The sequence below is a fragment of the Zootoca vivipara genome, chromosome 2 (genome assembly GCF_965207765.1).
Source record: "Zootoca vivipara chromosome 2, rZooViv2.hap1.1, whole genome shotgun sequence".
Taxonomy (NCBI): Eukaryota; Metazoa; Chordata; class Lepidosauria; order Squamata; family Lacertidae; genus Zootoca; species Zootoca vivipara.
The window spans coordinates 110764163-110776032 of NC_142584.1; the positions used below are offsets into that span (position 1 = coordinate 110764163).

At 47.7% G+C, this 11870-nt stretch overlaps 1 protein-coding gene across 2 annotated transcripts; it reads right to left on the bottom strand.

Annotated features, from left to right (window-relative positions):
* Positions 1-1378: 1378 nt before the first annotated feature.
* Positions 1379-11161, bottom strand: LOC132591587 (zinc finger protein RFP-like). 2 transcript variants are annotated; one of them, XM_060270828.2, is made up of 7 exons: positions 10339-11161; positions 9352-9447; positions 8829-9059; positions 8002-8024; positions 5987-6108; positions 5078-5110; positions 1379-3231 (listed from the first exon to the last, which is right to left on the bottom strand). In XM_060270828.2, the coding sequence occupies exons 1-7, from the start codon at positions 10765-10767 to the stop codon at positions 2738-2740; spliced, it is 1428 nt and encodes a 475-aa protein (XP_060126811.2). In that variant the 5' UTR covers positions 10768-11161; the 3' UTR covers positions 1379-2737. The 2 variants fall into 2 exon arrangements, with proteins under 2 accessions (XP_060126811.2, XP_088519730.1); XM_088663604.1 differs by lacking the exon at positions 9352-9447 and having other exon boundaries at positions 10339-10897.
* Between the last annotated feature and the right edge of the window lie 709 nt (positions 11162-11870).

Consider the following 11870-nt stretch of genomic DNA (forward strand, 5'->3'; position numbering starts at 1 on the left):
TTCCTTCCTTCCCTCCCTCTTCCATCCTTCATAAAATCCGGGGGGGGGGCCAGATAAGCCCCACATAGAAAGCCCATCAACATGGGGTGATGACTCTTTCAAATACAGTATTTACCAGTAATTGGGGGGGGGGACACCTAGGCCTCTAGTAGTTGGCTGCTATGCCTAGGAGTAGGACAATTCAAGAAAGCAGAATGATGCATATGCTATAGTAATATATCAATAGAATCATAGAATTGTAGTCGGAAGGAACCACAAGGGTCATCTAGTCCAACCCCCTGCAATGCAGGAATTTTTTCCTAAGGTGGGGCTTGAACCCATGACATGGTTGAAATATTATGCTGATATGCAGCAATGCCTCGGAGCCGTCGTAACTGCAGCCGTGCCTGTAGCCCCGCCCATGTTCCCACTTTGTGGCCCCTCCACAAAGTTCTTTCTCTCTCTCACTGGAAATATCACTAACACTGCTCTTAGTATAAAGCAATTGGCAATGATCTACCCATTGTCATTGGAGGGGGGGAGGACCAAGCTTTTTTAAGGGGAGGACAAAGTTGTTGAGCATTTTTAGATGTATGCCCCCATCTGTTTGGCACTGGCTGCTTCTGTTGAAAATGTGGTGAGGAACTACCGATATTGTAACTGACATGGCAGATACGGCCGAGACTCACTTCTCTCCTGGTTGTGTGACTCCCATAAATAAAGGGATGGGCAGACTGCAGGGATTTGCTTTCATTTTTAATCGGAATGCTGAGATCCAGGTGCGAAATATGAGCTTATGCAGGGAAGCCCCTGAAACCTGCCACTCACTCTATCTTGATCGACTCCTCCTGCAGACATTAACAGTCAACACAGGAAGGTCTGAAGATGAGCCACAACATATATAGGAACTTTGCAGGAACTTTCAAGCATATCTCTGAAGGGAGCCATTCTGAGTGCCCAGTGTGTTGGACTTGGGATGACAAGGCCCAGGTTCAATTCCCTTTTGACCATAAACTTTAAAGTGTTTCCTTTTTCTAAGTCTCTCAGCTCAGACTCTTCTACCTCACAGGGTTCCTCTCAGGATAAAACAGGTTATCACCCTCCTAAAATCCCTGGAGGAAATGTCATGGGGAATGGATATTATACAGTGGTACCTCTACTTACGAATAACTCTATTTACGAATGTTTCTACTTACGAACGAAGCTCCGTCTGCCATCTTGGATGCGGTTTAGATAGGATTTTTTCTACTTACGAATTTTTAGATAGGGTTGCTTCGACTTACGAATTTTTTCTCCCAATGCAATCCTATGGGATTCAACTTACAAATGTGCGTTCGGAACGCATTAAATTCGTAAGTAGAGGTACCACTGTACTGTTGAGTTCGAAACAACAAAGGAGCAACAAGAAGTACAATCTTTAATAGAATCATACATGTTAGCACAGGAAACACATCCCCAAATTCTTCCAGGACCGTTATACAAAAGGATAGGAAGAGGGGATCTCTAAAAATACAGGTATCTGACTGTTCACTACAAAGCACCTTGGAGAAAATAATTGTATACATGGGAATTTACCATCACCCCAAGATCCTCTAGATCAGGCATCCCCAAACTGCGGCCCTCCAGATGTTTTGGCCTACAACTCCCATGATCCCTAGCTAACAGGACCAGTGGTCAGGGATGATGGGAATTGTAGTCCAAAACATCTGGAGGGCCGAAGTTTGGGGATGCCTGCTCTAGATTGTCATTGTTCTCTCCTCAGAACTTCTGACAGAGGCTCTTCGCTGTGTTGCATTGAGGCCCGAAACCTACATGGGAGTTATGTTTTTGGAGTCAGCATGCAAAGGCAATATTGCTAAGTCAGGAAGACCCCGAAAATGCCCCCCAAGCAACCTTCTCTACTTGTCTGAAAGCCTTGAGAGCTTTATGCAACCTTTCTAAAGGCAGGTGAGCAAGGTGGACACAGAAACTCTTTCCCCCACTGCCAATCCACCCCCCCCCCCAAAATTGCTTTCTGGGCTCTGGAGACTCTTGTGAGATCTCACAGTCCCTTCCAACAGTTTCCCCCCATCTCTCACCCTCTTTCAATTTATTAATTTGTGTTTTGACGAAGGGCTTCAAGCTGCAATCACGCAAGTAAGTTACACGTGAGTTTTGGGTCAACTGTACTCAACTCGCAAACAATCCTTTCAATATGGAGATTTTCCTTAATTGCCACATAAGCTTCCCTGAGAACCAAAAAAAGGGATTTTGGAACTTCCATCTCCCTGGCCAGTGGAGGTTTTGGGGGAGGAAAATGGAATCTGAGAGCAGGACTGAGGCTGAGGAAGGTTTTAAGTGAAGCCTGTGCATAATTCAGGAAATATGATGGTATTATCTCTAGAAATCTTAAGTCAGAGTTGGAAGTTGGAGGGAGAACTATATCAAAACAGGAATGTGGAGGGGGGTGTTTGCTGTTGTTTCCTAAACTATTTTCTTGCTTCTTTTCCCCTTTGCACCTCCTGCACTGACAGAAGTAGTCGATTCCCAAGGGAGAGAGAAGAGGCAAGTTTGGGGACTGACAGGGGACCCAATCCATCAGTGTCATTTACAAAGCTGGCCTGAGAAGGGAGAGATGCATCATGATTGACACAAGGGATGGCCAATCACAGTTCGGCAAATGTGGTTTCTCCTTAAGTGCCTGTCTGCTGAGTCCTGAAGAGGAGACTGGGTATGTCATAATGGCAATGAATATACGCTTGTCTGCCTGCACCTTCAGTCAAGAGAGTGTCAGGTTCGCTTTCTCCATTACATAAAAGTAGGGCTGGAGGATCTCTCCTGAGAAGGAGGCTTCTGAGAATGAGTGGAGAAGGGTTGCTGTATCAGCATCGTAAAAGGACACCCGTCCCCCTTCACAGTTCAGGGTCACTCGGATCCTCTTGGGCTCCTCACTTGGAACAGGGGCATTATTGGGGTAGCAGTCACACTTCTCCATACCCCAGATCCCTTCCTCAGGAGCAGCGGTAAACGTGCCTTTCCTCTTCACAGACTTTCTGGCAACCCCCACGGACCATTCCTCCTCTCTTCCCACAGTGACCTCCCAGAAATGTCTGCCTTCCTTGAACGCCTCACATCCCAGCACATCACCATATGTGTCAAATCTCTCAGGGTTGTCTGGCAGGTCTTGAGGCTTTCCCCCCCATCTCACACTCTTTCGATCCTTGGACAGGATGAGACAGGGATGTGCTGTGTCTGGATCCAACGTTACGTTTTCTGTGGGGCAGAGAAGGAAAGAGAAGAAAAACGACATCAAGGGGGAATCTGACTATTCTTTAGGCACATGACAGAATGAACAGGGACAGGGATGTTTGTCAAGTTCTTATTAATGATTCTTGAAATATTTGTACTTCTTTCAAGTGTTCGAAGCACTTAACACACATTATCCACATAGAACCCTTGCAACGACTCTAAGTTGAGTCAATCTTACTTTGCTCATTTTTCAGATGGGAGGACTGAGGCTGAGAGACAGCGCCTTGTCAAAGGCCACCCCCACCGTTCATGGCAGAAGGGTCCTCTAGTCCAGTGTTTCTCAACCTTTTTTGGGCCACGGCACACTTGTTCCGTGAAAAAAATCACGAGGCACACCACCATTAAAAAAGTTAAAAAATTTAACTCTGTGCCGCCCTATATTATAATTATGACTGTAAGAAACACTTGCCAAATATTGCTTTCCGGTGGGTCAGTGGTATGTATTGGCGGCCGCCAGGCTCGTTTGCACTGAGCTTTGGGAAAGAGGAGGAGAAATATTGCTTTCCGCCGGGTCAGTGTTGCATATTGGCGGCCGCCAGGCACGTGACAATGCAAATCGCCCTTCTCGTCGCCGCACGTCGCAGCACACCAGCCAGCGTCTCGCGGCATACTAGTGTGCCGCGGAACAGCGGTTGAGAAACGCTGCTCTAGTCCAACCTACTGTAATGCAGGAATCCGAACTAAAGCATCCATGACAGGACCCCCCCCCCCCACCTCTGCTTAAGAACCTCCAAGGAAAGAAAAATTCACTTCCTTCTGAGCGATCCAGGAGTCCCTGGTAGGCCTTTGGATCTATGTTTTGTTTCCCCCAGCAAAACTATGAGCAGTCAGCCAAGAACAAACTCGATTACCGTATTTTTCGCTCCATAAGACTCACTTTTTTCCTTCTAAAAAGGGGAAATGTCTGTGCGCCTTATGGAGCAAATGTGTGGTCCCTGGAGCCAAATTGCCCGAGTGCGGCGCACGCCCTTGCCGCACCCTCCCCTGTTGCCAGCAGTCTCCCCTTTCCCCTGAAGCCCCGGGAAGGTTTAGGAGCGGCGGGCAGACTGTGCGCGGGAGGCGTTGAGGCACGGCCGGCCTGCATGCGCCTCAACCTGCTTAGAGTCTGCGCACTTCCCACTAGGCGCACTGCCTGGCCTTGCCTCCGCCACCTTCCACTACCTTGGACTCCCCTTCCTTCCCTCCTCCGTGGCTCGCTTTTGCGTTGCTACAAAGCGGGAGAGGAGTCGCTTACACGGCCCCCGCTTTCCTTGCTTTACAGTGAGCGGAGTTGAGTCGGGAAGGAAGGAGAGCCATGGCAGCAAAGTGGGAGAGGAGCCGCTTACACGAGAGGAGGCTTCTGGGGTTCCTGTGTCAGGTCTGTTCAGCCTTCGGGTCCCCGGTTCTCTCCGTTATAATTTGGTTCCCCCCTTTTCGCTGCAGCTGGCTTTTCATTTTGCTGAACTCTGACTACAGCTTGCATTAAGCATCCCTAGCCTTGGGTGGGTTGTTTGAGAGTGGGGGGGGGGTGGTTGAGTGAGAGCGGGCCGGAATCGCTAGCTGCTGCCAATTGGGGATCTTGTATGGCTCAAAGGGATATTTCCCCCTCATGTGCCAGGAGCATTTGGCTTCACACCACCCCTGTGTCTTATTGAGATTCGGCACAGAAAAAGGCATGGACGGAAGATCTGCAGTGGCTGGTCTTTTGAGAAGTAGATCCCAGCTTCTGTTTGACCCAGAAATGGCTGGGAAAACCTGGCAGATGGGCAAGGTATAAATAATAATTTATTATTATTATTATTATTATTATTATTATTATTATTAAATGTACCTTTTCGCAGCTGAAGTCCATGTTCCACAATGTCTGGAAGAGAAAAGGAAACCGAGATTTAACCAACATTCAGATAACAAACCTGGCAACGACAATGTAGCCAGGCATTGTGGACTACAAGTCCCATCATCCCTAACCAATGGCCACGCCAGCTGGAGATTATGGATGTTGCAGTTAAAACTATCTGAAACTCACCATACAGGCTATTCCTGCATAACCAGGGCAGGGGTGATGTCAAGGTCCAGGCCTGCCCAAATCTTGGAGGAGCAGGACCCCCAGAAGATCCCCTCTTCTCCTGGGACTGCAACCCCTTCGTTCCTCCTTCTGCCCCCCCATCAATCTCAGGGCCAAAGGAACAGGAGATATTCCCAAAAAGTGAGATGTGTGAAAGCACCCAAAGCCTGGCTGAGCGATGTGAAGTGGTCAAGTACAAATTTTTACGGACAACTTACAACTTAAGGGAGGGTTACATTCCTGGGGATTGTGCCTAAAGGAAAATCGTGCAAAGTCAGAACGACACCCGGAATTACCCCTGCCATCTGAGATCCCAAGATGGCCCCATGAGATTTTGCAGGAGCCTCTCGGAGCCCAGTGATCATGGTAGAGGTCTTAAAAGTGATTTGCGTGGTGGCCAAACCCTTTGTGGCAAGAGCTTTCAAACCCTTTACTTTGCTGGCTGGAATCTGGGAGGCTCCCCCAAGATCTCGCAAGAGCTTCCAGAGCCCAGCAAGAAGAGTTTATCCTCCTCTTTCCATTGTGAGTCATCTATATAGGAAAGTGTGACTTCTAGATATTGAAAAAGAATAAATAAATAAACCCTCCATTTTCCTGGCACTGCTAATGACCTGGAGCCTGTCGTTAACGCTTCTAAACATCCAGTATAAAATATTTACAGCCCTTCTTTACTACCTCTGAAATTCTTCTTGACTCCCTCCAGGAAGGGATTTATATCACAGAAGTCCCAGATCCTCCACTTCAGGGCAGGAGGAAAAGCCACAGGAGGATCCTCTAAGTTCTCCTTCCCCTGAGACCTGGGAGGAGAAGAACAAAGTCAAGCCAAAATCCTTCCAATGCAAGGAAGTTTCTGACAAGGTAGGTGTCTCAACCTGATGATTAAGGCAGAATGAAGACTTGGTTTTTTCCTATGGCAAAAGGGAGCATCTAGATGGCATGTGGAGGTGAGCAATACTGGGTCCTTACGCGGAGATTTTAGGATTACACCAGGTTTAGTGAAGCATTTCAAGTGATTAATGAGCAAAATGAAATAGAACTGGTATGTGCATTTCTGAAACATCAGGAAGTTCTGAATGCTTTAGTATGGCTTTTACAATTAACATTATAAATGTATTTTAGCACAGTGGCTACATTTTAGAAATGCAGAAAATATTAAAAATTACAGCAGTATTTTCTAAACATGGAAGATTCTCAAAATTCATGAGTGTCTGAAGCTGGAGGACAAGGCTCTCAGTGGCTCCTATTCACGATGGCTGGGTCCAAAGCAGTGGTGCCTCTGAAACCACCAGAGGGGAGTGTCCTCTGGGGCTCGGATCCTGCTCACAGGTTTCCCACTGGTATCTGGTTAGTCACTATGAAAACAGGATGGTTGACTAGATGGGCCATTAGCTGAATCCAGCAGGGCCCTTTCTCACATTCTTATATCTGAGGAAGAACCTGCAGAAGCCAGAAATACACTGGATATTTAAGGGCAAGTTATAGTGAAGGGACGCGGGTGGCACTGTGGGTTAAACCACAGAGCCTAGGGCTTGCTGATCAGAAGGTCGGCAGTTCGAATCCCTGCGACGGGGTGAGCTCTGTGGCGGAATGGTGCCTGATGATGATTCCGGTTCATCATGGGTTAATCTATCACTCCCATTATAGGCAGGTGTTCCCTGGGAGGCGGAGCTAGAGGGCATTCTAAATGGCAGTTGGGGGTTGGCAGTTGGGAGTAGAGGGTTAGAGAGAGATGCAGGAGCTGTGGTAACATGTCTGTGTTATATGAAAAGAAGATATGTGCTTTGAAGAACCAGAGAAATTCATGTTTATAAGTTAAATAATAAAGTTAAATGTGCTTAAACGTTCACTGACTCGGCAGTGTCTCAGTACCTTCAGAGGTGTGACAAAGAGGGGAGAACAAAGCTTTCCTGTGGAAGAGGAAACTGTTTTCTTTTTCTCCTGTCATACAAAGGGCTGGTTAGCAAAGCCAAAGGAGCCAAATAGTTGCCTAAGGGAGAGGCACCTTGTAGCAGTAGGGATCCCAGGGAGGGAGACCCACTGGTGGCAATAGGTTTCGAACGCAGTGCCTGAGGTACTCTGGAGACAAGTCCAATTTGGACACTGGAGGTTTTTTCTCCTGTTTGCAGAGAAGCACAGGGAGAGCCTCTGTTGTTAACACAATGAGGGGTGGGAAACGGGATCCCTCACAAGCTCCCGTTGTTCGGTCCCAGCTCCTGCCAACCTAGCAGTTCGAAAGCATGTCAAAGTGCAAGTAGATAAATAGGTACCACTCCGGCAGGAAGGTAAACGGCGTTTCCATGTACTGCTCTGGTTCGCCAGAAGCGGCTTTGTCATGCTGGCCACATGACCTGGAAGCTGTACGCCAGCTCCCTCGGCCAATAACGCGAGATAAGCGCCGCAACCGCAGAGTCGTTCACGACTGGACCTAATGGGCCTTTATAGTGAAGATATTTACAAACACCTTTGGGATGTTCCCCCTTTTGGTATCAATTGCAGAGTAAATGAATCCATCACAGAGAAGGGCCTTCAGACATATTCAGTGGGAATGGCTTCCTGCTGTCAATGTAGAGGGGACCAATAGCTACCACAAAAATATGTCCCTATTTTGTGAACTGAAGACTGGAGTTTCTCACCTGTTGAAGAGGAACCTTCCTCGCATCATAATAAGACAGGGGTTTTCCATCCCTTACCTGTGCAAAAAGCTTCCGATATCCTGGAGGGAAAGAAAGAAAGAAAGAAAGAAAGAAAGAAAGAAAGAAAGAAAGAGAAAGATGTCAGGGGAGCCTGTTCTACTGTTGTTGTTGTTGTTGTCGTCATCAATTTGGTATACCACCCTATACCTGCAGGTCTCTGAGCAGGTCACAAAATAAAATGACAAAAATAAGAAATTCATAATAAAATTCATATGAAATTCATAATATAAACAAAAACAAGAGCAACCAAATAATCCAAACTGTCTTCAGAGGCAGCCCCATGCACAACCCTCAAGCTATGTACCCACTCCTTTAGAGGACGTGTCAACCCATCAAGAGGAGGCCATCTCCCACCCATCCAGTCTAGGGAACCACCCGCTTATACTGCTTAAGTCTTATCTGGATTGAGCTTCTGTTTGTTGGCTCTCATCCAGTCCGTTACCGAGGCAAGACACTGGTCCATCACTTCCACTGCCTCACCTGACTGACAACCTGCTCCAAACCTCTGGATAACCCCAATCAGTTATCAATACTAAGCAGCTCAGCTCCACTTGCAGGGAAACAGAGGAGGGAATAGTGTTACTGGTTTTTTAGGCTTCCCAGAGACCTCTGGTTGGTCAATGCGAGAACCCGATGCTAGAATGAAGGGGCCTGTGGTTTGATCTAGCAGGTCCCCTTTTGCAATCCCAGGCCTTTCACCCTTCATGTACCTATTGTTTTCTTTACAGCAGCTTTCTTGGGGGTTGGGGGTTAAGACATGTTATCCTCCTGCCTGTAGTTTGAAGCAGCACACTTCACCCTCTCGGATCAAGACCAGGCCTCACCTGCAGGAGTTCACTCGCTGGTTCCTGAAGCTTCTCCTCCATCTCCCGGATGAGGCTCTCAAGAGAGGAGAGTTCCCCAGATAGTCTGGCCAGGTGCTCCTCCCTTTCTGCTGCAATCTCCTTCTCCACTTCTGCCATCTGGGCCAAAAGAAGCTTCTCTTGTTCTTCCAGAAACTGGCGCAATTGCCTGAACTCAGCCACCATCTTTTCCCTCTCTGCACCTGTTTGTTTCTGCAGCAAAGAGATTGAAAGAAGAGAACAGTGGGCCAAAATCAGGCACTTAGTCTGCTGTTTCAGGATGAAGAGGCCAGTTATCCAAATTCCATTGGAAGGGCACACCTGACATATTCAGCTGAGAAAGAGCTTCGTAAAAACTTAAAAGCCCCCCCCAAAACGGTCTTTCATATTTTGTGGGAGATACGGCTGTTCAAAAAGAAACCCCTTTCTGTATTCCATATTCATTTCCCCCAGATATGGATTCTAGACTATAGCATTTCCACCTTAAAGGAACAATGGTGCTTACAAGCAGGTCTTGGCTTTCCTTTTCTGTGTCTGCTTTAAATACTAGAATTTTCTCTCTCTTCTTCCTCACATTGTCTAGGCAGCTGCTGATCTGATCCTGAAAAGAAAACAAAGCCCAAGTTGGGCTGTGTTATGCTCATCGCCGAAGAATTGATGCTTTTGAATTATGGCGCTGGAGGAGACTCTTGAGAGTCCCATGGACTGCAAGAAGATCAAACCTATCCATTCTGAAGGAAATCAGCCCTGAGTGCTCATTGGAAGGACAGATCCTGAAGCTGAGGCTCCAATACTTTGGCATCTCATGAGAAGAGAAGACTCCCTGGAAAAGACCCTGATGTTGGGAAAGATGGAGGGCACAAGGAGAAGGGGACGACAGAGGATGAGATGGTTGGACAGTGTTCTCGAAGCTACGAACATGAGTTTGACCAAACTGCGGGAGGCAGTGGAAGACAGGAGTGCCTGGCGTGCTCTGCTCCATGGGGTCACAAAGAGTCGGACACGACTAAACAAACAACACATCAACAGACAAGGTGAATTGTATATTTGCTCCCTGCCCCACATCCCTGGGTCTTTTGCAGAGGCTCCCCCTTTTTCATCCCAGAAGAGTCAGAAATGGGGCTGCCCAATATCAGAGCTGAGAAACATGGGTTTTTTGCTATTTGTCCTCCACACCGAACACACCTCCAACATCCCCCCTCCTTTTTATTAAATTAATCCTAGAGCTTTCAGCCCAGGGGAATGACTGCAGCCTGCATTCAGGGGGGGTCACTGGTGCACTTAAATTTTTCAAAAAGAAAAGGAAATGTTTATTGTATAAAGTTGTAGAAGTTTAGTTTTATCAGGCTGCACAAGATCTTTTGCTGGAGAATTCCTTTTGGACATGTCCTTTTGGACAGCAAGTGGAGAGAATACATTACAACATTATTTATTTATTATTATTATTGCAAGCCCCTATTCCACCCCCCCAAGACCCACTGCCTTTTCCCACCTTGAACTCCTGGGACGCCTCCTCTAGAGGAACCACCTCGTGGCTTTTGTGCTCCTTAGATACATTACACACGACACAGATGGGGCTTTCGTCCTCCTTGCAGAACAGCTTCAGGGGCTCCTGGTGCTTCTCGCACATTCTTCCCTTTCCTTTTCCCTCCTCTTTCCCCCCCACATGGCTGAATTTCTTGGCTATTTCCACAAAATTTGCCAGCTGCTGGTTTCTCGTGATGCTGCTTTGCTCAACCGTTTCCCTGCACTGAGGGCAGGAAGCCTCTCCCTCAGATTTCTCCCAGCACTGCATCAGGCAGGATCGGCAGAAGTTGTGCCCGCACTCATGAATGATCACTGGATCCCTGAAATACTCCAGGCAGATGCAGCAAGTGGCTTCCTCGCAGAGATCCTTCACGGGATCCCCAGAAGCATCCATGGCTGCTGCCTCTCCAGGAAGAGAGAGAGCTGGTTTCCTTTTCTTGGCTTTTCGCGCCGAATGAATATGTTTCCGTTTCCTTCCCAGGGGGAGATCCTTCCCAAGGGGCGTGACTCAATATTTCCCTTCCGCCCTGTAGATGTGGAGTTAGCAAGGAGATCTGGGGTATTGCTTCCCCCAACCAGGAAATTCAAGCAGGATAATTCAGGATCTCGGCTGCCTTAGAGACATGCATTGAAGTGGAACAGGGTCTCTTTCATATCGAAATCTATTTTTAAAAAGAGAATGGGCAGAATTCATTGCTGCTAATTTAAGGAGCCATGCGCTTAGGAGAGGTAGAGAGAAGACCGCTCGCCTTCCGAGGGGGGCGGAGTTGCAGGAGGGAACTGTCTGTGGGCGGAGGGATGTCGCCCACGTCATGGATACTCCTAACCGCGTCACGCCCCCGGCTGGCCAATCGGGGTGGCCGGGGGCGCGGCCGCTTGCCGTTTAAACAGGGAAATGTCACAGGGGACAGAGCACAGCATGCTGCTCAATGAAACCTCCTGGTGCAGAGGCAGTCTGCCTCTGAATAAGTTCTAGTTACAGGTAGGTAGCCGTGTTGGTCTGAGTCGAAGCAAAATAAAAAAATTCCTTCAGTAGCACCTTAAAGACCAACTAAGTTTATATTTTGGTATGAGCTTTCGTGTGCATGCACACTTCTTCAGATACACTAGAAACAGAAGTGTCAGAATAAGTTGAAGTTGTGGAGGTGAACAGGAAAGGGCTTTTGGTCTCAAACCCTTTCTCTCACCAACTTTGAATGGGTGTGTAAGCCTGTGGCCCAAACCATATATGTGAAGAAGTCCTTTCTCTACGCAATCACCTAAACCTGTGAGCTAATCCATTTGGTCTGTATCCAGAAAATAAAGGGCACTCCTATGAGATCCAGCGCAGAGGGCCTTCCAGTGGTTCCCTCACTGTGAGAAGCCAAGTTACAGGGAACCAGGCAGAGGGCCTTCTCGGTAGTGGCACCCACCCTGTGGAACGCCCTCCCATCACAGGTCAGAGAGATAAACTACTACCTGACAATTAGAAAATACCTAAAGGCAGCCCTAAGTACA